General features: G+C 48.3%; 1 protein-coding gene across 1 annotated transcript in view; it reads right to left on the bottom strand.

The window, feature by feature from the left end:
• Window positions 1-10,508: 10,508 nt before the first annotated feature.
• Window positions 10,509-26,035, bottom strand: part of rbm22 (RNA binding motif protein 22) — a 33,132-nt gene continuing 17,605 nt past the window's right edge. Inside the window, exons 7-11 of the mRNA XM_063053042.1 lie at window positions 25,126-25,326; window positions 23,714-23,878; window positions 17,413-17,504; window positions 16,263-16,397; window positions 10,509-14,488 (exon numbers count right to left, since the gene is read on the bottom strand). Of these exons, the coding sequence (XP_062909112.1) occupies window positions 14,355-14,488; window positions 16,263-16,397; window positions 17,413-17,504; window positions 23,714-23,878; window positions 25,126-25,326 (727 nt within the window). The 3' untranslated portion in view covers window positions 10,509-14,354. The remainder of the gene's footprint in view (window positions 14,489-16,262; window positions 16,398-17,412; window positions 17,505-23,713; window positions 23,879-25,125; window positions 25,327-26,035) is intronic.

The following is a 26,035-nucleotide window of genomic DNA, read 5'->3' as shown; positions in this document are numbered from 1 at the left end:
TTCTCAGAACCTCCTTTCCTGCTAGCAGAATCAGTTCTTCTTCCATTAAATGGGGATCCCCAGATTTAGCAATGAGCAATGAAATGTTGTGTGAAGTGTGCGAACCATCACTGTTTTGTTGTGAAGAGTTGGCAAACATGTTTTGAAGTGTTTCCTGTTTCTTAAAGTTTTCACAAAGTGACTGAAAATAAGCCAGATTTCTTGTTTGTTTTATCACAGTGCATTCTCTTCAAGTGTCCAAGGAGCCCGGATGGATTAAATGCCTCATTTGAAAAACTTTTTCTCAGAACTGACACATTGGCCGCAGCTGGTTGCTTGGTGCTAATATAAATCCATTTTCAGATACTGTACGCCAGACTATACTGTCTAAACTCCTTCTCCTTTTGATCAATTTCTGCCATTTTCGTTAGGGATTAACGACCAAGTTCAATTGTCTACAGGTTAAGTCCAACCTCAATTGCTGCAGTCAATGAAGGGGAAAGTTATGATGTCATTATGGCTCAGGCAAAACCTGACTATCTGCCAGGAGGTACACAAAGTGGGGCAGTGTATCTCGATTGGGCTGTGGGCCAGACAAAAGTGGTCAAGGCCATTCGAAAGCACAAATTCTGAACTTTACCCCTTTGAACGCCTTACTCTAATTCACAGGAAATGCTTTCATTCCATTCTTTCCCCCTTTGTCCAGTCCCTTCCCAGCTACATTGGCGACACATCTCAGGCTCTCGATTGCCTCAGTAACTTCCAATTCCCTGTCCCTGACCACCTCATTCTCACCGTGGATGTCCAGTCCCCATACACTTCTATCCCCCATCAAGATGGCCTTAAAGCTCTCCACTTCTTTCTCAATAAAAGATCCAACCAATTCCACTCCACCAACACCCTCCTCCATCTGACAGAACTAGTCCTCACCCTCAAATATTTTTCCTTCAGCTCCTCCCACTTTCTTCAGACTCGAGGGGTAGCCGTAGGCGCCCACATGGTTCTGCGTTGACTATGCAGAACAGTACATGTTCCAAGCCTTCCCTGGTAATGCTCCCCAACTCTTTCTCTGATACACTGACGACTGCTTCATGCACCCATGCTGAGCTCATCAATTTCATCAACTTTGCCTCCAGCTTCCACTCTGCCCTTAAATACACTTGGTTCATCACTGAAACCTCCCTCCCCTTTCTCATTCTCTCTGTTTCCATCTCTGGAGACAAACTGTCAACCTATTTCCTAAACCTACCAATTTCCACAGTTACCTTGACTCTTCCCACCCTGTCTCTGTAAAAATGTTATTCCCTTTTCTCCATTCCTTCATCTCCTGGTACGCAGTTCCAGGACATCAGAGATCTTCTCCTTCTTCAAAGAACAGGGTTTCCCTTCCTCCACTATAGATGCTGCCCTGAGCCACATCTCTTCCATTTCCCAAACATCCAGACTCACCCCATCTTCCCGCCACCGTAACAGTGACAGAGTTCCTTTTGTCCATTTCCCAAACATCCAGACTCACCCCAGCTTCCCGCCACCATAACAGTGACAGAGTTCCTTTTGTCCATTTCCCAAACATCCAGACTCACCCCAGCTTCCCGCCACCATAACAGTGACAGAGTTCCTTTTGTCCTTACCTGCCACCACCCTGCAGCTTCTGGCATCCTAAAGGGATCCTACCAGTAAACACACCTTCCTCCCCCTCCCCCTCCCCACTTTCCAGAGGGATCACACCCTCCACAATTCCCTTGTCCGTTCGTCAACCTCCACTAATCTCTCTCCCGGCACGTATCCCTGCAAGCAGCCCAAGTACTACACTCCATTGATGCTGCTCAACCCTGCCGAGTTCCTCCGGTATTTTGTGTGTAATACTTCTCTGACCCAGCCCAAGGCTAAAACTATAAATGCCATCTCAGACACGAATACTGCGCCACTGATATACAACCTTTCTTCACCTTGATCTTTTCTTGAAGGTCCAAATCAACCACAGGCAAAGGGAAAAGCCATGGAATTATGACATAAAGGGGGTACAGCGGGATCATATTCCAAATCAAAATATCTCAAGATTTTGTGCCCCTTGGTTTCCCACCCACCCAGAACTGAAGGCCCTACAAATACAGTGCTTCCAACACTACTGATGTTGTGATATTGGATGACCAACTTTATGCCCTCTTACGTTAACCCAATAAACCAGTGCTAACTGTAACCTGTGTAGAGGTAAAGGTACTCCACCCATTTCTACCAAAACTGGGGATGGTTTAATAGCACCACAACATCATCTCAATGCTTCAGCATTAACTTTAGCTTGGAGCTTTAAGACCGCCGGTGAGAAATAAGGTGTGGGAGGAGGGAAAGGAAGACAAGCTGGAAGGTGATAGGTGAAGCCAGGTAGGTGGGGAGGGGCCATGAAGTGAGAAGCTGGGAGGTGAAAGGTGGAAAAGGTAAAGGGCTGGAGAAGAAGGAATCTGATAGGAGACGAGAGTAGATCATAGGAGAAAGGGGAGGAGGAGGTGCACCTGAGGGAGGAGATAGGCAGGTGAGGGGAAGAGGTAAGAGGCCAGAGCGGGGAATTAAAGAAGAGGGAAAGGGGAAGGTGAAAAGTACTGGCAGTTGGAGAAATTAATGTTCATGCCATCATGTTGGAGGCTACCAGGATAGAAGTTGGGGTGCTGCTCCCCCAACTTGAAAGTGCCCTCATCGTGACAGTAGGGGAAGCCATAGGCTAATATGTTGGAATGGGAATGGGGATTGGAATTAAAATGATTGGCCTCCGGGAAAACCTGCTTTTTGTGAATGCAGATGTTTCCATGACATATGGATTCACTTTCAAAGACTCTACGATGCACGTCCTCAGTATCATTTATTTACTTGGCTGCACAATCTGTCCTCTTTTGCACATTGGCTGTTTGCTAGCCTTAATGTCCAGTTCTTCAGAAATTCTATTGCTTGTTTTTATTTTCTCCTGTAAATGCCTGCAAAAAAAAGGGATTTCAAGGTCATGTATAGTGAGATGTGTGAGATATAGTGGATATGTATTTTGATGACAAATTTACTTTGACTTTGAAGTCCGATGGTGAAGGGAGGGTTGCTGAATTGTTGAGTTGAGTGTGGGTCTTCAGGCTCCTGTACCTCCTCCTTGACACAAATACAAAAAATTAAAATGACTGCAAATTAATGAGGAATTGAATGACATTTTTGTAAATTGTGTTAAAATTCCACTAATTCAATCAAAATTCTGATTTGAAAACTGCAAACCTTAGCTTCGTTTGCAAGTGTGGAACTATTTTGCTCCTGAGCTGCCCCCAGGCCTGCTTGGTTGTCATGGCGCTGGCAGCAGCTGAGCCGGTCACAAGCTGGCGAACGGCTGCTGGTTGTAATGGTGCTGCCCGAAGCACTGGATGACACGCTCCTTAGTGAACCGGACCCGCTGGTGCACCCAGGGACCTTGGGCCTCCCTGGCCATGGCGGCCACCGTGCTATGGGCGAGGCAGAAGTGCGGCGCCGAGGCTGCGGAGGACCCGCCCGTACTTGGCCTCAGGCCATGGGTGTCTCTCCTTGATGCCCTGGCTTCTGGAAAAAGTCGTCCCCGCTTTTTCCTTTTCCTTCTGTGGCAGCTTCGTGAAGCTAAAAGATCTACTATGCAATCGGGAAGTAGACATCCAAAGTAGAATCCACCTCCTCGAGTGTTACGTATGGTCAGTGCTGAGGTATGGATCAGAAACATGGACCCTGAAGAAGGATGTCATGAAACGGATTAATGATTTTGAAATGTGGTGCTATCGACGAATGTTGAAGATCAGTTGGGTAGAGAAAGTTTCAAATGAGAGGGTTTTGTCTGAAGCTGATAGACCACGGATATTGCTGGAGAAGATTATGAAGTTAAAAGTTGCTTATTGTGGACACATTACGCAGAGAGATAACATCTTGTCGGACTTGCTATATGGAAAGGTGAGGGGAAAGAAAGGAAGAGGAAGGCAAAGAACAACATGGCTGGGTAACATCAAGGATTGGACCAAGCTGGACAAGACTAGGGATGTTGTGGACAAGTGTCAGGACTGAGCGGCATGGAGTGAAATCATCCGCCAACTGGAAATTCCAGATGTGACAGCCTCCTCCTTAACAGTGATACCTGGAACTGCTCTGTAACACGGAGGTGGACTGTATTAGATCAAATAGACACTGTCCATAATGCCTCCTTTACCTCATACAATACCCTTTTCTCCTCAAAGTTCAAAGTAAATTTATTATCAAAGTACATATATGTCACCATTTCCAACTCTGAGATGTATTTTTCTGTGGGCACTCACAGTAAATTCAAGAACCATAATAGTCAATGGAAGACTGCACCAACAGGACAGACAACAACCAATGTGCAACAGACTGCAAACTCTGCAAATACTAAAGGAAAGAAAAAGTAATAACAATAAATAAATGAGCAATAAGTATCCAGAACATCAAATGAAGAGTCCTTGAAAGTGAGTCCATAGGTTTTGGAAACACCTCAATGGTGGGCAAGTGAGATGGAGTGAAGTTATCCTCACTGGTTTAAGAGTCTGATGGTTGAATTCTGGTGCTGTGTTAGTGTTCTGCTAACTGATATGTTACCATGCCATAACATAATAAAATAGAGGAGCAGAATTAGGCCATTTGGCCCATCAACTCTGCTTTGCCACATCATCATGGCTGATCCATTTTCCTATCAGCCCCAGTCTCCTGCCTTCTCCCCATGGCCCTTCATGCCCTGACTAATCAAAATCTATCAGTCTCTGCCTTAAGTGTACCTTGGCCTCCACAGCCACCAGATTCACCATTCTCTGGCTAAAGAAATTCCCCCACATCTCCATTCTGAAAGGTTGTCCCTCTATTCTGAAGCTGTGGCCTCTGGTTTCAACTCTCCCACCATAGGAAACATCCTCTCCACATCCACTCTATCAAGCCCTTTCACCACTTGATAGGTTTCAGTGAGGGCAGCCTTCATTCTTCTGAATTCCTGTGAATACAGACCCAGAGCCATCAAACGCTCTTCATATGGCAAGCCTTTCAGTCCCAGAATCATTTTTGTGAACCTCCTTTGAATCCTCTCCAGTTTCAGCACACCCTTTCTCAGATAAGGGGATAAAAACTGTTCATAGTACTCCAAGTGAGGCCTCACCAGTGCTTTATAAAGTCTTAACGTTACATCCTTGCTTTTATATTCTAGTCCTCTTCAAATGAATGCCAACATCACATTTGCCTTCTGCACTACCAAATCAACCTGCAAATTAACCTTTAGGGAATCCTGCACAAGGACTTCCAAGTCTCTTTGTACCTCAGATGTTTGAATTTTCTCACCATTTAGAAAATAGTCAACCCTTTTAGCTCTTCTACCAAAGTGCATGACCATACACTTCCTGACACTGTATTCCATGTGCCACTTCTCTATCCATTCACCTAATCTGCGTAAGTCCTCTGTAGCCTCTCTAATTCCTCAACACTATGTGCCCCTCCACCTATCTTCATATTGTTTGCAAACTTGGCCATAAAGCCATCAATTCCTTCATCCAAATCATTAACATATAACGTAAAAAAAAATCGGTTCCAACACAGACACCTGTGGAACACCACTAGTCACCATTAGCCAACCAGAAAAGGCTCCCTTAATTCCCACTCTCTGCCTCCTGCTAATCAGCCACTGTTTTATCCATGCTAGAATATTTCCAGTAATATCATGGGTATGTATTCAGTTCATCCGCCATTTCCTTGTGGCACAGTACCACCTCTCCAGCATTATTTTCCAGCAGTGCAATATCTACTCTCACCTCTCTTTTACCTTTTATTCATCTGAAGAAACTTTTGGTATCCTCTTTAATACTGTTGACTAGCTTACTTTCGTATTCCATTTCTTCCTTCTTTACGACTTTTTAAGTTGCCTTCAGTTGTTTTTTAAAAAGACTGCCAATCTTCTAACTTCCCACTAATGATTGCTCTATTTATATGTTTTCTCTTTGGTTTTGATGTTGGCTTTGTGTCATCCTGCCTTTAGAATACTTCATTTTTGGGATGCATATATCCTGCACCTGACGAATTGCTCCCAAAAATTCCAGCCATTGCTGCTCTGCTGTCATCCCTGCTAGTGTTCCTTTCCAATCAATTGTGGCCAGCTGCTCTTTCCCTTTACTCTACGATAATATTGATACTTCTGACTTTAGCTTCTCCTTCTCAAATTTCAGGGTGAATTCTATCATATTATGGTCATTAGGGTTCCTTTACCTTAAGCTCCTTAATCTATTCTGGTTCATTTCACAACACCCAATTCAGAATAGCTGATGTCCTTGTGGGCTCTACCATGAGCTGCTCTAAAATGCCATCTTGTCAGCATTCTAAAAATTTTCCCTATCGGATCCAGCACCAACCTGATTTTCCAAATCTACCTGCATATTGAAATCCTCCATGACTATCGTAACATTGACCTTTTGACATGCATTTTCAATCTCCAGTAATTTCTAAACCACATCATTACTACTGTTTGCAGGTCTGTATAGAACTCCTCCCAGGGTCTTTTTACCCTTGCAGTTCCTTAGCTCAACCCACAGCTATTCTACACATTGATCCTATGTCACATCTTTCTAAGGATCTGATTTGATTTTCTAGTCAACAGAGCTACCCCACCTCCTCTGCCTACCTGCTAGTCCTTTCGATAAAATGTGTATCCTTGAATGTTGCTCCCAGCTATAATCTTCTTTAGCCATGATTCAGTGATGCCCACATCATAGTTGCCAATCTGTAACTGTGCTACAAGTTCATCGACTTTATTCCATATACTGTATGCATCCAAATACAACATCTTGTCCTGTATTCACCCTTTTTAGTTTTGACCGCCTTTTACGTTGCAGCTCATCCTGCTGACTGATTTTGCCCTATCATCAGTCTCCCCTTGCTAGCAGTCTCTACACTCTGCCTCAGACTGTAAACCAACTACCCCATCCTCAGCACGATCCCTCCAGTTCCCACCCCTTGCCAAATTAGTTTAAACCTTCCATGACAGTTCTTCCAAACCTGCCCACAAGGATATTGCTCCTCCTGGGGTTCAGGTGTAACCTGTCCCTTTTGTACAGGTCATACCTGCCCCACAAGAGATCTCAATGATCTATAAACCCTGCCTCCATACCAGTTCCTCAGCTATGCATTCACCTGCCAAATCATCCTATCCCTCACGGGCATGTGGCATAGGCATCAATCCAGAGATTACTATCCCGGAGGTCCTCTTTTTCAGCTTTCTACCTAGCTCCCTAAAATCTATGTTCAGGACCTCTTCACCTTTCTTATCTATATCATTGGTGCCAATATGTACCTAGATTTCTGGCTGCTCACCCTTCCCATTTCAATGCCATGGACCCGATCTGAGACATACCTGACCCTGGCCCCTGGGAGGCAACATAGCATCTGGGTCGTCTCTATTGCACCCACAGAATCTCATCTCTGTTCCTGTGACTATGGAATCTCTTATCACCACTGCAGTTCTCTTCAGCTCTCTTCTCTTCTGAGCCACAGCACCAGTATCAGTGCCAAGGACACAGTCACTGTGGCTCCTCCCTTGTAGGTCGTCCCCCTCAACATTATCCAAAGTGGTATACTTATTACTGAGAGGAACAGCCACAGGGGTACTCTGCACTGGCTGCCCATCTTCCTTCCTTCTCCAGGGGTGACTACCTCCCTGTCTATCGCTTCCTCAGTCTCCTGCATGAGCTGAAGGTCCAGTTCCTTAACACATTCTCAGAGGAGCTGCAGCTCGGTGCACCTGGTTCAGATGTGGTTATCCGGGAGGCTGAAGGTCTCCTAGAATTTTCACATCTCACACACAGAAGAAAACACAGCCCCTGGAGCCATTCTCACTGCACTAACTGACAAAGAATTAAAAAGAGGAAAAAGAAACACACTGAATACTTACCTCTCCCAAGCCTGATAAGCCAAGGCCACTCCAACACTAGCCCACTCACATAATGGCCGCTCCATTTGTACCAGCCTTATTTTTATTCCACCTTTTCTGTAAATCCCGTTCACTGATTGGGTGCAGTCTAACTCCAAAAACTGTGGCAAAGTGCTGCCTTTTTTCACCCTCAGTGGTGTGAGAGGCATTAAAAGGCTAGACAGTCAGTATCTTTCTTCCATGGTAGAAATGTCAAATACAAAAAGACTAGAATTTAAGGTGAGAGGGGGAATATTTAAAGAAAATGTGTGAGCAAGGTTTTTTTAAACACAGAGAACATGGGGCACCTGTTATTAGGGTGGAAACAGTAGTCAGGAAGCTACGTTGCAGCTTTATAAAACTCTGAATAGCCTTCATCTGGAGTAAGATCATGTGCCATGTACTGCCTTCAGATCTGGTTGCCAATGATAGGATGAGGAAGCTTTGGAGAGGCTTATCAGGGCTCTGCCTAGATTAAAGTTCAAAGTAAATTTATTATCATAGTACATATGTATGCGTCACCATATACTACCCTGAGATTAATTTTGTTGTGAGCATTCACAGTAAGTACAACAAAACACAACAGAATCAATGAAAAACTACATACAACAGACAACCAACGTGCAAAATACAACAAACTGTGCAAATACAAAAAGAATAAAACTAACAAAATAATAGCAATTAATTATAAGCAATATCAAGAACGTGAGATGAAGAGACCTTGAAAACGAATCCATTGGTTGTGGGAACCATTCAGCGATGGGACAAGTGAAGTTATCCCCTCTGGTTCAAGAGTCTGATGATTGACGGGTAATAACTGTTCCTGAACCTGATAGCGTGGGACCTGAGGTTCTTGTACTTTCTTCCTGATGGCTGTAGTAGTAAGAAAGCATGGCCTGGATGGTGAGGTTCCTTGACTGGAGGGTATGTACTATAAGGAGAAATTTGATTGTTTGCTCTGGAGCAGCAGAGACTGAAGGGAGATCTGAAAGAGAGTTACTAGATTATGAGGCGCAGGTAGGCTGATGGTTATCTTTTCTCCAGGGTCGAAATGTCAAATACCAAAGGGTCCACATTTAAGGCGAGAAGGGAAAAGGTGCAGAGTATTTTTTTAAAAAACAGAGTTGTAGGTGCTTGGAACGTGTTGCCTGGGGTGGTGGTGGAGACAGATACGACAGAGATGTTTTGGGAGGCTCTGAGTAAATGTGCAGAGATTGGAGGCATATGGATGTAGTAAACAGAAGAGATTCTTTTTGAGGTCCTCCATGGTTATTACATCCCAGCTGTCTATATGATATACGTCAAGGCAGTATGATATGTAGAACATGCTGTTACCCATGTAGCACCAACTCCTCTTGCCAAAGGAATGGCAGAGACTGATACCATTTGGCACCGGTGGCATCACTGAAGGACCTCTAAATCCTGAAGCCTTCCCCATGAGTGGGTACATCCCCAAGGCAGTGGAGGTTTGTGATCAGTTTTCCTTTTCATAGCTGAGCTGCCAACCACAGCTAACGAGGTCCATAAGACTATAGGGCATAGGAGCATAATTAGGCCATGGAGTCTGCTCCACCATTTCATCCTGGCTGATCCATTTCCCTCTCAAACCCATTCTCCAGTCTTCGTCCTGTAACCTTCCATGCCCTGCCTGAAGCAACTGGTTTTGAGGTGCTGGTAACCTACGTTTGTCCCTTTTCCTGTCCATAGAAACGGTTCCACCAGGCTTATTAGCTAAGCCACATGTCAAGGCCAGGAGCTGGACTTGGTTGTCAGAGGTTATTTGAGAGTTGTATGATTGGGAGCATTTAATAGGTAGCAGGAGCTTATCCCCTCTACTTCCTCCGGCTATGACAACTTTAAGGAAGTAAATGGGATTCGCAAGCATTTAATTACAAGTTTTATTAGTTTGGCACAGCACCATGGGCTGAAGGGCCTGTTCCTGCGCTGTACCAGAAACATTTAGGAGGCATTTAGACAGACAGGGAATGGAAGCAAAACACACACAATATGCTGGAAGAACTCAGGTCAGGCATCATTTAGCGGAGGCAGGGGTGAATAACCAGTCAGCATTTTGGGACACGACCCTTCATCAGGGCTGGAAAGGAAAGGGGCAGAAGCCAGAATTAGAAGGTGGAGGAGGGGAAGGAAGGCAAGCTGGTAGATGATAGGTGAGAAGCTGGAAAGTGATAGGTAAGACCAGGTGAGGGGGAAGGTGAGTGGGTGGGGATGGCGCGAAGGACGAAGGGGATGCGGAAACCTGGGCCACATGCTGACAGACGGAATTAATTTAAATTGGCATGATGGCTGGCACACGCATTGTGGGCCGAAGGGTCTGCACCTGTGTTGTATTGTTCAGTGTAACCAAGTTACTTTTTAAGGCGAAAAAAAAACACCCACAACAATCCCTACTCGTCTCATGTTACATCTTTAAATAGCGAAACACATGCAACTTTTTAAAAAGAACCTTAAAGATATCATCCAATCATATTTCTCAGAAGGCAGCTTTAAATAAATCATAAACACAAGAGATTCTGTAGATGGTGGAAGTCTTGGGCAACGCACACAAAATGCTAGAGGGACTCAGCAAATCAGGCAGCATCTATGGAAAGGTAAGCCATTTTCTTCCCCCTTCCTTTCCAGTACCGATGAAGTGTCTCGGCCCAAAACGTCGACTGTCTATTACTCTCTGTAGCCTGACCTGCTGAGTTTCTCCAGCATTTTATGTATTTGTTGCTTTAAATGAACCAGACTCAGAAACCATTTTTTAAAAAGACGAATCTTTATAAGTGTGAGGTGTGAAGGTCAACATCCAACATACCTTGCCACTCGGTGACTTGGGCTATGTATTTTTTGTGACTATGATTTTTCTGCTATCGTAACCATATGTGCTGTGTGTCGTTGGTAGTGTTTTGCTGTATTCACGTATGGTTAAATATGAACGTTTTTGCTGAGTTCATGGCGACAGGTCACCTGCAGTTTCCCTGTATTCAGGACAAGATGAGCCATCTCCGGCGGTGTATGATTATATACAGCCATACATAATTCAGTCACGTAGTGGTTCAGAGGCACTGAGGCTTGTGCGGTGGCGGCTGGAGAGTTGAGGAATACAAATTGCGACGTGAGTTTTGAAGGGGGTGGGTGTCGAACAGTGTGATGTAGGGAACGGAGACTCTCAGCTACAGCGGGGGCGCATTTCTCCCTCCTCCCCCACCACCACCACCCCCGGGTCAGCTTTAGTTTAATCTTAAACACAAGAAAGTCTGCAGATGCTGGAAATCTTGTGTAGCGCACACAAAATGCTGGAGAAACTCAGCAGCCCAGGTAGCATCTATGGAGAGGAATAAATAAAGTCTTGATGAAGTGTCTCCGTGAAACGTCAACTAGTGGAACAAAGGGATCTGAGAATACACGTCCATAATTCATTGAAAGTGGCATCACAGGTAGGGTCGTAAAGAAAACTTCTACCACATTTGCCTTCATGACTCAAAGTATTGAGAGCAGGAGACTGGATGTTATGCTGAAGTTGTATACGACGTTGCTGACGTCTAATTTGGAGTATGGTGTACAGTTTTGGTCACCTACCTACAGGAAAGATGTAAATAGGGTTGAAAGAGTACAGAGAAAATTTACAAGGAAGTTGCTAGGTCCGGAGGACCGGAGTTAGGGTAAGATTGAATAGATTAGAACTTTATTCCGTGGAGTGTAGGGGAGGTTTGATAGATGTGTACAACATTGAGAGGGGTATAGATAGGGTTAATGCAAGCAGGCTTTCTCCACGGAGGCTGGGTGGAACTACAACTGGAGGTCATGGTTAAGGGTGAAAGGTGAAAAGCTTAAGAAGAACATGAGGGGAAACGTCTTCACTCTGAAGGTTGTGACATTGTGGAACAAGCTGTGGTGCATTTGAGCTTCATTTCAATGTTTAAAAGAAATTTGGATAGGTACATGGATAGCATGGGTAGAGGCCACTGGTCCTGGCGCAGGTCGACAAGAATGGGCAGTGTAAATAGTTTGGCACCGACTAGATGGGCCAAAGGACCTGTTTCTGTACTGTACTTTTCTGAGTTACAGCACAAAACAGGCCTTTCTAGCCCAATGAGCCGCACTGCCCAGCAACCCACTGATTTAACACTAGCCTAATCACGGGACAATTTACAGTGATCGATTAACCTAACCAGTACTTTTCTTGACTGTGGGAGGCAACTGGAGCCCCCGGAGGAAACCCACACGGTCACAGGGAGAATGTACAAATTCCTTCAGGAGGACACTGGAATGAACTCCAAACTCTGGTGTCCCTAGCTGTAATAGCGTTGTGCTGTCACGTTACTGTGCTGCCCATTCTCCGATCACCTCAAACCAATGCTCAATCCACCATCTTCACTCACACTTGACTGCTATGCCCTTGATTTAAGGTGCTGCAGAATGGTGGGGGAGAACTGTGGAAGAAACTGGCAGACCCCAACAGGGACACAGCAGTTTGCTCCTGATATACTGGTACCCAGTGCGAGGGGTGGGGGTGAGGTCGTTGGATTTCCGGGTAGGCTTTCTCCTGAGCCTAGCCAATTTGGGTATTTGTGGGTCTAGGTAGCAGGTTGCTGCAGGCAATGTCTGAGCCAGCTGCCTTCCGGGGTGAAGTTCATGCCCCGGTGTCCTTGAAGAGGGAAATTACGGTCACTATGGGGACAGTGGGGGATTTCCAGGAATGGTGTCGTTTTCCCCCCCCTCCCCCGCCCCAGGAACTGGGTGGTTTAATAGATGGTAGAAGCTGTATTTTAATTTGAATTCATTAACAGCATTGTAACTCCTAACCTTTGCATGATGCAATGGTAGCGTAGCCGTTAACATCGTGTGGTGCAGCTCAGTGGCTGGAGGGGTCTGCCCCATGCTCCATCTCTAAATACAATTGGCTGTTGGAAGTTGCCCCTAGTTGTGTAGGTTGAGGGGTAGAATGGGGCGGGGGGGGGGAGTTGATAGAAATGTCAGTATAAAATGGGCTGGAATGGGATTAGTGTAAATGAGTGTTTCATAATTAGCACAGACTCAGATGGGCTGAAGGGTCTGTTTTACACTCTCCCTGGCATCTGGAACTCCACTAGCAAAGACTAGAGGGGGACAAATAATCCCAGCAAGTATCCCGGGATGTTTTGAATCAATAGAACTTTGATGTAACAGTACTGTACCACATCTGTTACCTTTATCTGGCTCCCTCTGGAAATGCATGGTTACTTGGCCCATTCACGTGCCGTACTGCGCTATGTTTAAGAGACACTTAGACACATGAACTCCCCAACCCAGCAGGTTGGGCAAGAGGTTAACAACCCCATCCCATAAAAACCCACAGCTACAGAAATGCCAGCTGAAGTTACAAAGACCTCATCCCTGGGAGAGGAAGGAACTTTGCCTAGAAGTATGAAGTCACGCGGCAAAAGCAGAACCCAGGGGGCTGATCAACCTTCGGCCCAGGACAGAGGACTCCGGTGAGCTGCTGTTGCCATAGGCTGCCGACGGGAGCTCCCCAGATTCCTGTCATGGGTGATAGGCATAAAATGAAGAGAGACATGGAATGTAGGCGTACAGGCAGATGGGATTAATTTTGCATATGTATCATGAGCCAAAGAGCCTGTTGCCGCACTGTACTCTGTGCAAACAAGTTATTTTCCTGGGCAAAACAGACAGGAAGAAGCAGGTGAAAGCAGCCCCTAAACCCTCAGAACCCTTTTTCAATAAAACAGACTGCTCCCAGGCCGCAGTTAGACTCGATCATCAACACACATCTCAGGCCGCTGATGGTAGGCGTGTGTTTATTTTTCTTTAGCAGACCTTTGTCCCGTTACCCTCACTTCAAAAACTTTGCTGGAGCCAGTGCCCAAGCAGACAATAAAAACCCGCCCAGCCAACGCTCCCTGCTCCCTCCCTGTTTTGAGGCAAGGTCCGGGAAGTAATGCAGGGAAAGCTGGTCCTCGAGTCCCATGGGTTAAGACCTCCGATGTTTCTCGTCCCACAAACCCAGACCAAACAACATGGTCTCCAGATTCAGTGCTCTTTCACTGTGTAACTGGTGGGGTGACAGGAAGGTACACATGTCACTTCCAGCCAAAACCCAGTACACAGGGAGTCTCGTACGAGACAGCAAGCCCCTTGAAAGGGGAAGCTGAGTGGGCACTCCAAAGGCATCCTGTTAATATTCAGACTGTGCAGGTCTGACTGACACAGAGACAGTCTCTATACCGGAATTCTTCAGCTGAGACAGATCAGAGGGAAATAAAAACCAAACTAATTCCTCAACACATATGTATAAAAAAAAATAAACTCCACTGGAATGGTTGGGGGCCCAGTTTAAACCGACGCTCACCCAGCTCTGATGCCTGCCCGTCCTTTCACGGCTAGCGAGGCAGGCGGAGGGGGCGAGAGTGACGGGGTGCGGGACTTGGAGGAGTTAGGCGCTGTTGGCTTTGTTTGTGTGAGCACCCATGCGCTGTGGGTCCTGGGATGGGTAGTGGATGGGTCCTGGTGCCCGGAGGAAGGGAGGTGGTGGCGGAGGCATGCCGTGGAATACAGTGGGTCCAAATCCTGTGGGGAGAGACAGACAGAGAGAAGAAAAGGCACGAGTTAGTGATCCAAAGTTGTAGAAACATGCAGTATACATACAACTCCCAAGAAGGCATGAGGCGAGTACGGGTGATTGTCCTGGATGCTTGTGTTGTGCTATCAAGATCCTGTTGGACATCGGTTATGTAGAATACTGTGAGTCCGATGCACCGGTTCGTTGATGAGACTGACGATGGGGGAGCGGAGTGCACTCGTTTCTGGCACGGAACAGAGCTCATTTCTGCCTGTTGCGGCTGCCAAGGAAGGAGACGCCTGGAGTCGGCTGTGAGTCACTGGATTCAGTGCTGGGTTGGGGGCAGGCCCCTCTCATTCATGCTGCTCTCCAGTGTTTGCTCGGTGGGAAACACGCTGGATTGCAGCTGCACTGAGCGAGATGAGGAACTGCTGTGGGCTTACTCTTGCAGAAACGAGGCTCCAGGACAACATCCACGCACCATCAATCTACAAGCCTCGACACTCAGGGTCTTGGACTATTATGTTTTTAAATCTTTTTTATAACAATGTTTTTTGGCTGTCATAATTATATGTGCTATGTGTGCCGTGTGTGACTATTGATATTGTGTTTTGCACCTTGGCCCCACAGCAACACTGTTTCATTTGACTGTAGTCCTGTGTATAGTTGAGTAACAAACTTGAACTTGATTGAACTTGGACAAAAAAACCATATAGCAGAGAAACAGACCTTTAATAAATAAATTAAATGGCCATTTCATCATGGCTGATTTATCTTCCCTCTCAACCCCACTCCCCCACCTTCTCCCCGTGATCTTTGATGCCCTGACTAATCAAGAACCTATCAACCTCTGCTTTAAATATAACCAACGACTTGGCCTCCACAGCTATCTGTGCCAATGAATTCCACAGATTCATCACGCTTTGGCTAAAGAAATTCTCTCATCTCCTTTCTAAATGGACATCTCTCTATTCTGAGGCTGTGTCCTCTGGTCCTAAACTCCTCCACTCTCGTAAACGTCCTCTCCACATCCACTCGATCAAGGCCTTTCAGTATTAGATCACCCCTCATTCATCTAAACTCCAGCAGGTACAAGCCCACAGCCAGCATATGCTTCTCATATGTTAACCCTTTTATTCCTGGGATAATTCTTGTAAACTTCCTCTGGACCCCCTCCAATGTCAGCACAGCCCTCCCTCGTTTGTGACATTCACCGGGAGCGTTACAGATGAAAGGCCTGAAGCGTTGCTGAGGATACTTACCAGCCATCACACAATCTTTCTCACCCACTCCCATCAGGAAGGAGGTACCAGAGCATCAGGACAAGGTCTGTCAGACTGGGTAACAGCTTCTTCCTCCAGACCGTGAGACTAATGAATACCCTGTCACCACTGAGGTCTCATCACCAGGACAGAGAGCTGTTTACTGTTTACACTACATGCATATTCATTTATATTTTATTAACTTATTTGTGGTAATATTTAGTTTTACAGTATGTGCTGTGTGTGATATATGTTTTGTGGGTGCACTGTGATCCAGGGGAACATTGATTTGTTTGCTTGATAACTTTGCTCAGATATGGGATCCAAATTGCTCACGATATTCCAAATACTCCAGTGAATTTAGCAGCCTTGAGCCCCAGCAAACCGGAACCCCTCCCCCCTTCCCGAGTTTTCCACAGTGGAGACCCACGCCCACGAGGCTCACGGAACAACCAAAGTAACGACATTGCGGTGCACACACTGGGAGACCAGGGTAAGAGACCGATACGAGCGCTTGTACCTGGGGGTGGGGGTGGAGCGAGTCCCGGCGGAGGAGGCAGCGAAATGTTCACCACAGCCGGAGGGGCACTGGGCGGCAGGTTAAAGAAGTTAGCGGGAGCCTCCTCCTCGACGGCCGTGGGTGGCGGAGGCAAGGCTATGAGAGGGAGAGAAAGCAGGGAATAAGTTTGCAAGCCATTCACATATGTCAGTTCATGGCCCCTTCTACTGCCATGATGAGACCACGTTCGGGTTACAGGAGCAACACCTCATGTTCCATCTGGGAAACGTCTAACCTAATGGCATTAGCATCAACTTTTCTAATTCCGGTAATGTCTTCCCTCTTCCCCCATTCTGGTTCCCCTCTCAGCCCTTCTCTACTCCTCACCTCCCTCTTGTGCCCCTTCTCTTTCTCCCACGGTCCACTCTCCTCTCCAATCACATTCCTTCCTCTTCAACCCCTTTCCACCTATCAACCCCTTAACTTTTCACTTCTCTCCTCCTTCCCCACCCACCCACCCAGCTCCCCCCGCATCTGGTTTCACCAATCCCCTGCCAACGTGGACGCCTTCCTCTCCCCTAACCCTATTATGGATTCTGCCCCCTGCCTTTCCAGTCCTGAAGAAGTGTCTTTGCCCGAAACATTGAATGTCCATAGACGTGGCTGACCTGCTGAGCTGCAGTTGCTCCAGCATTTCACGCGTGTTCCATACCCCTTCTCCTGGAGAAGGGGCAAAGGTGGGCTACTGGGGCTTCAGGCAGATGGAGCACATTGGCCATGGTGGCAGCTGTCTAGGGCAAGGAACACTGATCTTAACCCTCCACTGCCTTGCAACTACACCCATGCATGGTGAAGGCTTCGGGAGTGAACCCTGAGGAAAAGTTCTGGAGTTGGAGTCCCTAAGGCATTCCTATGTTGAGTTCAATGCTGGCTGGCAACTCCTGCAATGCCACTGGTGCCAACTCTCTGCCGTTCCTTTGGATTCATCAGCTGCGTGAATAGGGGGGAGCCTGCAGCATGGGCAACAGCTTGCTCTCCGTGTCATACGGCCCTGGCATGTGCGTCGAGCCTGACCAACAGAGGGGCTCCCCTATCTCTGCAAAGCTTCCCTATCCATGTCGCTGGCCACACTTCCTATCTACAGTAGTCTGGTGACATCGCCTCTACTTACCACCAGGCAGCCCGGGCACAGGCTCCAATTTCATCCCTGACTCTGTCAGATTAGAGTCCTTATCCTTCTCCTTCCCCCTCGCGGCCTGAGACCTGCCGTGAGTAAAAGAAGGATCAAAGACCGGAACGGTTAACGCCCCACAAACAATGCGGCAGAAACCCCTCCTGACCTCAAGGAAAATATCACAAAGTCAAGGTGCTTGGTATTAAGAATAAACAGAAAACATAGGAAACCAGCCAGCAGGTCAGGAAGCTTCTGTGGAGAAAGATAGAGTCATGGAGACACAGGAACAAACAGGCCCTTCAGCTCAACTAGTTCATGATCAGCCATTTCAACTGCACAGTCCCATCGAAGCCTTTTCATCGAGGTGTTCAAACCTATTCCAAAAGCTCCCTTCTGAAGAGTGCTACAGGCGAGTAAAACAAAAACTTCACACCATCTTCTTCTCCCAGGCAGTTAATCAGATCAAACATACTAGTTAGTCCCCTCAGACGCCCCTCTGTCTGTCCCCTGACACTCCCCTCCGTCTGTCAGTCCCCTGACACTCCCCTCTGTTTGTTAGTACCCTCACACTCCCCTCTGTCATTCCCCTCACACTCCCCTGTCTGTCAGTCCCCTCACACTCCCGTCTGTCATTCCCCTCACACTCCCCTCTGTTAGACCCCTCACACTCCCGTTAGTCCCCTCACACTCCCCTCTGTCAGTCCCCTCACCCTCCCCTCTGTCAGTCCCCTCACACTCCCGTCTGTCATTCCCCTCACACTCCCCTCTGTTAGACCCCTCACACTCCCCTGTCTGTCAGTCCCCAAACCCTCCCCTCTGTTAGACCCCTCACACTCCCCTCTGTTAGACCCCTCACACTCCCCTGTCTGTCATTCCCCTCACACTCCCCTCTGTTAGACCCCTCACACTCCCATTAGTCCCCTCACACTCCCCTCTGTCAGTCCCCTCACCCTCAACTCTGTTAGACCCCTCACACTCCCATCTGTCATTCCCCTCACACTCCCCTCTGTTAGACCCCTCACACTCCGTTAGTCCCCTCACACTCCCCTCTGTCTGTCAGTCCCCTCACCCTCCCCTCTGTTAGTCCCCTCACACTCCCCTTTGTCTGTCAGTCTCCTCACACTCCCCTCTGTCTGTTAGTACCCTCACACTCCCCTCTGTTAGACCCCTCACACTCCCCTGTCTGTCATTCCCCTCACACTCCCATCTGTCATTCCCCTCACACTCCCCTGTTAGACCCCTCACACTCCCCTCCGTCTGTCAGTCCCCTGACACTCCCCTCTGTCTGTTAGTACCCTCACACTCCCCTCTGTTAGACCCCTCACACTCCCCTCTGTCATTCCCCTCACACTCCCCTCTGTTAGTCCCCTCACCCTCCCCTTTGTCTGCCAGTCCCCTCACACTCCCATCTGTCATTCCCCTCACACTCCCCTCTGTTAGACCCCTCACACTCCCCTGTTAGTCCCCTCACACTCCCCTCTGTCTGACAGTCCCCTCACACTCCCCTCTGTCTGTCAGTCCCCTCACATTCCCGTCTGTCATTCCCCTCACACTCCCCTCTGTTAGACCCCTCACACTCCCTTGTTAGTCCCCTCACACTCCCCTCTGTCTGTCAATCCCCTCACACTCCCCTCTGTCTGTCAGTCCCCTCACACTCCCCTCTGTCTGTCAGTCCCCTCACATTCCCCTCTGTCAGTCCCCTCACACTCCCCTCTGTCTGTTAGTACCCTCACACTCCCCTGTCAGTTCGTCCCCTCACACTCCCCTCCGTCTGTTAGTACCCTCACACTCCCCTCTGTCAGTTCGTCCCCTCACACTCCCCTCCGTCTGTTCGTCCCCTCACACTCCCCTCTGTCTGTTAGTACCCTCACACTCCCCTCTGTCTGTCAGTCCCCTCACACTCCCCTCTGTCAGTCACCTCACACTCCCCTCTGTGAGTCCCCTCACACTCCCCTCCGTCTATTCGCCCCCTCACACTCCCCTCTGTCTGTCAGTCCCCTCAGACGCCCCTCTGTCTGTTAGTCCCCTCACACTCCCCTCTGTCTGTCAGTCCCCTCACACTCCCCTCTGTCTGTCAGTCCCCTCACACTCCCCTCTGTCTGTTAGTCCCCTCACACTCCCCTCTGTCTGTCAGTCCCTTCACCCTCCCCTCCGTCTGTCAGTCCCCTCACACTCCCCTCTGTTAGTACCCTCACACTCCCCTCTGTCAGTTCGTCCCCTCACATTCCCCTCCGTCTGTTCGTCCCCTCACACTCCCCTCTGTCTGTGAGTCCCTCACACTCCCCTCTGTTAGTACCCTCACACTCCCCTCTGTCAGTCAGTCCCCTCACACTCCCCTCTGTCTGTGTCTCCTCAGACGCCCCTCTGTCTGTCAGTCCCCTCACCCTCCCCTCCGTCTGCCAGTCCCCTCACACTCCCCTCTGTCTGTCAGTCCCCTCACACTCCCCTCTGTCTGTTAGTACCCTCACACTCCCCTCTGTCTGTCAGTCTCCTCAGATGCCCCTCTGTCAGTTCCCTCACACTCCCCTCCATCTGTTCGCCCCTTCACACTCCCCTCTGTCAGTCCCCTCACACTCCCCTCTGTCTGTCAGTCCCCTCACACTCCCCTCTGTCGGTCACCTCACACTCCCCTCTGTCTGTAAGTCCCCTCACACTCCCCTCCGTCTGTTCGCCCCCTCACACTCCCCTCTGTCTGTCAGTCCCCTCACACTCCCCTCTGTCTGTCAGTCCCCTCACATTCCCCTCTGTCTGTCAGTCCCCTCACACTCCCCTGTCTGTTGGTCGCCTCACACTCCCCTCTGTCAGTCCCCTCAGATGCCCCTCTGTCTGTTAGTCCCCTCACACTCCCCTCTGTCTGTCAGTCGCCTCACACTCCCCTCTGTCTGTGAGTCCCCTCACACTCCCCTCTGTTAGTACCCTCACACTCCCCTCTGTCAGTCAGTCCCCTCACACTCCCCTCTGTGTGTCTCCTCAGACGCCCCTCTGTCTGTCAGTCCCCTCACCCTCCCCTCCGTCTGCCAGTCCCCTCACACTCCCCTCTGTATGTTAGTACCCTCACACTCCCCTCTGTCAGTTCGTCCCCTCACACTCCCCTCTGTCTGTCAGTCCCCTCACCCTCCCCTCCGTCTGCCAGTCCCCTCACACTCCCTTCTGTCTGTTAGTACCCTCACACTCCCCTCTGTCAGTTCGTCCCCTCACACTCCCCTCCGTCTGTTCGTCCCCTCACACTCCCCTCTGTCTGTTAGCCCCCTCACACTCCCCTCTGTCTGTTAGTCCCCTCACACTCCCCTCTGTCTGTTAGTCCCCTCACACTCCCCTCCGTCTGTTCGCCCCCTCACACTCCCCTCTGTCTGTTAGTCGCCTCACACTCCCCTCTGTTAGTCCCCTCACACTCCCCTCTGTCTGTTAGTCCCCTCACACTCCCCTCTGTCTGTGCATCCCCTCACACTCCCCTCTGTCTGTCAGTCCCCTCACCCTCCCCTCTGTCTGTCAGTCTCCTCAGACGCCCCGTCTGTCAGTCCCCTCACACTCCCCTCTGTCTGTTAGCCCCCTCACACTCCCCTCTGTCTGTTAGTCCCCTCACACTCCGCTGTCTGTTCGTCCCCTCACACTCCCCTCCGTCTGTTCGCCCCCTCACACTCCCCTCTGTCTGTTAGTCGCCTCACACTCCCCTCTGTCTGTTAGTCCCCTCACACTCCCCTCCGTCTGTTAGTCCCCTCAAAACTCCCCTCCGTCTGTTAGTCCCCTCACACTCCCCTGTCTGTGCATCCCCTCACACTCCCCTCTGTCTGTGCATCCCCTCACACTCCCCTCTGTCTGTGCATCCCCTCACACTCCCCTCTGTCTGTTAGTCCCCTCACACTTCCCTCTGTTAGTCGCCTCACACTCCCCTCTGTCTGTTAGTCGCCTCACACTCCCCTCTGTCTGTTAGTCCCCTCACACTTCCCTCTGTTAGTCGCCTCACACTCCCCTCTGTCTGTTAGTCCCCTCACACTCCTCTCTGTCTGTTAGTCTCCTCATTGCACTGTAAACGCTTTAAACATTTTTATAATATTGTTTACATTGTAGATACTTGCTGGTATATTTGCACATTTTATTCCATACTATACTTCAACCTCAGTTTGCTACCTTTAATATAAAAGTATTAAATTTTTGCATAATTTTAAATTGTTGGACGCTGTTTTCTGTTGCATGTTACACCCAGACTAACACACCACAACAAATTTCTAATACATGTAAATGTGTATGCGAATAAAGTTGATTCTTGATTCGTGAGATACTTGTTGAATGGAGTCTCCAGCCTGAAGCATTAATACAGTTTCTCTCTCCACAAATGCTGCCTGACCTTCTGAGCAACATGCACAAAAGTGCTGGAGGAACAGACGAAGCGCACAGTCGATGTTTTGGGCTGAGACATCAACTGTTTATTCCCTCTCCATAGATGCTGCCTGGCCTGCTGAGTTCCTCCAGCATTTTGTGTGTGTGTGTTGCTCTGGATTTCCAACGTTAGATTCTGGACTAGTTCCTGAGGAGTGGAGGGTGGCTAATGTAACCCCACTTCTTAAAAAAGGAGGGGGAGAGAAACCAGGGAATTATAGACCGGTTAGCCTAATGTCGGTGGTGGGGAAACTGCTGGAGTCAGTTATCAAGGATGTGATAACAGCACATTTGGAAAGCGGTGAAATCATCGGACAAAGTCAGCATGGATTTGTGAAAGGAAAATCATGTCTGACGAATCTCATAGAATTTTTTGACCATGTAACTAGTAGAGTGGATAGGGGAGAACCAGTGGATGTGGTATATTTGGATTTTCAAAAGGCTTTTGACAAGGTCCCACACAGGAGATTAGTGTGCAAACTTAAAGCACACGGTATTGGGGGTAAGGTATTGGTGTGGGTGGAGAATTGGTTAGCAGACAGGAAGCAATGAGTGGGAATAAACGGGACCTTTTCAGAATGGCAGGCAGTGACTAGTGGGGTACCACAAGGCTCAGTGCTGGGACCCCAGTTGTTTACAATATATATTAATGACTTGGATGAGGGAATTAAATGCAGCATCTCCAAGTTTGCGGATGACACGAAGCTGGGTGGCAGTGTAAGCTGTGAGGAGGATGCTAAGAGGATGCAGGGTGACTTGGATAGGTTGGGTGAGTGGGCAAATTCATGGCAGATGCAATTTAATGTGGATAAATGTGAAGTTATCCACTTTGGTGGCAAAAATAGGAAAACAGATTATTATCTGAATGGTGGCCGATTAGGAAAAGGGGAGGTGCAACGAGACCTGGGTGTCATTATACACCAGTCATTGAAAGTGGGCATGCAGGTACAGCAGGTGGTAAAAAAGGCGAATGGTATGCTGGCATTTATAGCGAGAGGATTCGAGTACAGGAGCAGGGAGGTACTACTGCAGTTGCACAAGGCCTTGGTGAGACCACACCTGGAGTATTGTGTGCAGTTTTGGTCCCCTAATCTGAGGAAAGACATCCTTGCCATAGAGGGAGTACAAAGAAGGTTCACCAGATTGATTCCTGGGATGGCAGGACTTTCATATGAAGAAAGACTGGATGAACTGGGCTTGTACTCGTTGGAATTTAGAAGATTGAGGGGGGATCTGATTGAAACGTATAAGATCCTAAAGGGATTGGACAGGCTAGATGCAGGAAGATTGTTCCCGATGTTGGGGAAGTCCAGAACGAGGGGCCACAGTTTGAGGATAGAGGGGAAGCCTTTTAGGACCGAGATTAGGAAAAACTTCTTCACACAGAGAGTGGTGAATCTGTGGAATTCTCTGCCACAGGAAACAGTTGAGGCCAGTTCATTGGCTATATTTAAGAGGGAGTTAGATATGGCCCTTGTGGCTACGGGGATCAGGGGGTATGGAGGGAAGGCTGGGGCGGGGTTCTGAGTTGGATGATCAGCCATGATCATAATAAATGGCGGTGCAGGCTCGAAGGGCCGAATGGCCTACTCCTGCACCTATTTTCTATGTTTCTATGTCTGCAGAATGTCTCGTGAGTGTCTGTTCACTCCCTCTGAAGCAAGTATACATTGCTTTTGATCAGTCAGGGAGGAATTCCAGGACTTTGACCCAGCCATGGTGAAGGAAGGTGAGGTATTTCCAAGTCAGGACGGTGTGTAGCTTGGAGGCAACTTCCAGCTGGTGCTGCTTTCCTACCCTTGTCCTTTGTGGTCTCACCGTTTTCTGTTGTCAACGATTCCTCATCTCCTCACCACCCACCCCTGCCATCTAGATACTCAACAACTGCTGGCTCTGAGTGCCTGCCTGATGCCACACTCACCTGCCCCACTTGACGTTCAGCCTCCGGCCGTTAATAATGAGCTTGTTGAAGGACTTCTCAGCCGCCAGCTCAGAGGACTGCCGGGTGGCGAACTGGATGAACGCGCACTGCTGCCGCTGAACCACTGTGATGGAACGAATCTCGCCGAACTGGTAAAAGTGGTTCCTTTGGAAAAAAGTATCCAAACAGAGGTGTTTCATGAATGGGTCATCTCCTTCACTCATATCCATACACAGATATTACCTAGTCACAGAAACAAGCCCTTCAGCCCATCACGTCTATTAATCACCCATTTACATTCATCCCATTTTAAACTTTCCACCAGCTCCCCCCCAGATTCCACTCCTCACTCATAACAAAACTGAAATAGTGCAAAAAGAGAGCAAATAAAGAAGACAATAGTGAGGTATTGTTCATGGGTTCATTGTCCATTCAGAAATCTGACGGCATTCCTGAAGAAGCTGTTCCTGAAACATTGAGTGTGTGTCTTCAGACTCCTGTACCTCCTCCCTGATGGTAGCAATGAGAAGAGGGCATCCCTGGGTGATGGGGTCCTTAATAATGGATGTCGCCTTTTTGGATTATTGCCTTTTGAAGATGTCATAGATGCTGGGAAAGCCAGTGCCCACGATAGAGCTGGTCGAGATTACAACCTTCTGCAGCTTTTACCGATCCCATACGTCGGCCCCTCCAGTTAGAATGCTCTCCATGGTACATCTTTGCGATGTGGGAGTAAAGTGGAGCACTGGTTCGGACTTCATTCTTGGCGCACAGGAGAATGACAGGTGGTATTACAGAGGTGTATACAATCCTGTGGGGTGGAGGGAGGGTTAGGTTGAGCAACATTGCTCAACAACCAAAGGGTCTGCACTATACTGTGATGTCCTAAGCTCTATATGGATAGGTAGAAGGCACTCAGACCAGGGTTAAAAACTCAAGAACCAGAGGGCATAGATGAGAGAGGAGAGATTTAACAGGAACTTGAGGACTTTCACTTTTTGTCATTTACAGTAATTTTTATGTCTTTGCACTGTACGTCTGCAGTGAAGGAAAGGTACATCGCATCCGGAGTTTCTCCGGTTAGCGGACAACTTCCCTCCACACCTCTCTGACGTAGTGGGGAACCACGTACGAGGCAAGTTACAGCAGTGGTTTGCCATTGCCTTCTGCTGGGTGAGCTTCCAAAGAGATCACCAGCTCGTAACCCAGCACGGATAGAGAGCGTGCAGGGGAGCTGGCTGGATTCGAACTCCGGACCCTTCGTCCCGAAGTCCGGCACTGATGCCACTATGCCACCAGCTGGTAAGGCAACAAATTTCACATCATCAGTCAGTGATAATAAACCTGATTCTGGAAACTATTCAATGCCAGCAATGCCTGATCACTACCCAAAGCATGGCCTGAGAGTTTACCGTAACTCCGTCTCTGAGATCTGCTCGCCGAGACCTCCGACGTAGAGGGTGGTAATGGTCTTGTCCTCGGGAGGATCCAACCTGGGCATGGTGGCTGCACGTTTGAGCAGCTTGTCTGCCACCGGGTCGTTAATGCCGTAGTAACGATCTTTGATGTTCTGATCGGCCAGGGGATCGTCCGGGTCTGTTGGCTTCTCATGCCTGTGTGTGACAAATTAAAACAATGGAACTGGTACGGAAACTGCACAGCAAGAGACTGCAAGGTTCAACATAGGATGGTATAAAAACAAGAGGATCACCGGGGTCTCCCTCCCACTATTTGTGACATTTAATGGGAGTGTTGTATACGAAGGGCCTGAAGCATTGTTGAGAATCCCTACCACCCATCCCACAATCTCTCTGACCCACTGCCATCAGGGAGGAGGTACAGGAGCATCAGGACTGGGACTGTCGGACTGGGTAACAGCTTCTTCCCTCAGGCTGTGAGACTAATGAATACCCTGTCTACACTGCGGTGTTGTCACAAGGACAGCGAGCTGTTTACTGTTTATTTGCACTGCGCACTTCACAAGCATTTTTGAATTACATTTTATTGACTTCTTTCAGGTAATATTTTGCCTTGTGTGCTGTGTGTGATATACGTATTGTAGGTGCACCATGGTCTGGAGGAATGTTGTTTCGTTTGGTTGTATACATGTACACAGATGACAATAAACTTGAACTTGATCCCCCCAAGAGGACCACAACCCTGTCATGGTTTGGAGGCTTGTGCACCTCAATGATATGTTACAGAAACAGCCACAGAGACTCCTTCTACATCTGTGTGTGACGGTATGGACAGACAAAGATGAAGGGCCTTCATTGCTGCCCTGGACGTCAGCAGGCATAACGGGCAGTAAATAAATAAGTG

The sequence above is a fragment of the Mobula hypostoma genome, chromosome 7, assembly GCF_963921235.1.
Source record: "Mobula hypostoma chromosome 7, sMobHyp1.1, whole genome shotgun sequence".
NCBI classification, from domain to species: domain Eukaryota; kingdom Metazoa; phylum Chordata; class Chondrichthyes; order Myliobatiformes; family Myliobatidae; genus Mobula; species Mobula hypostoma.
This window is presented reverse-complemented; position numbering and strand designations above follow the sequence as displayed.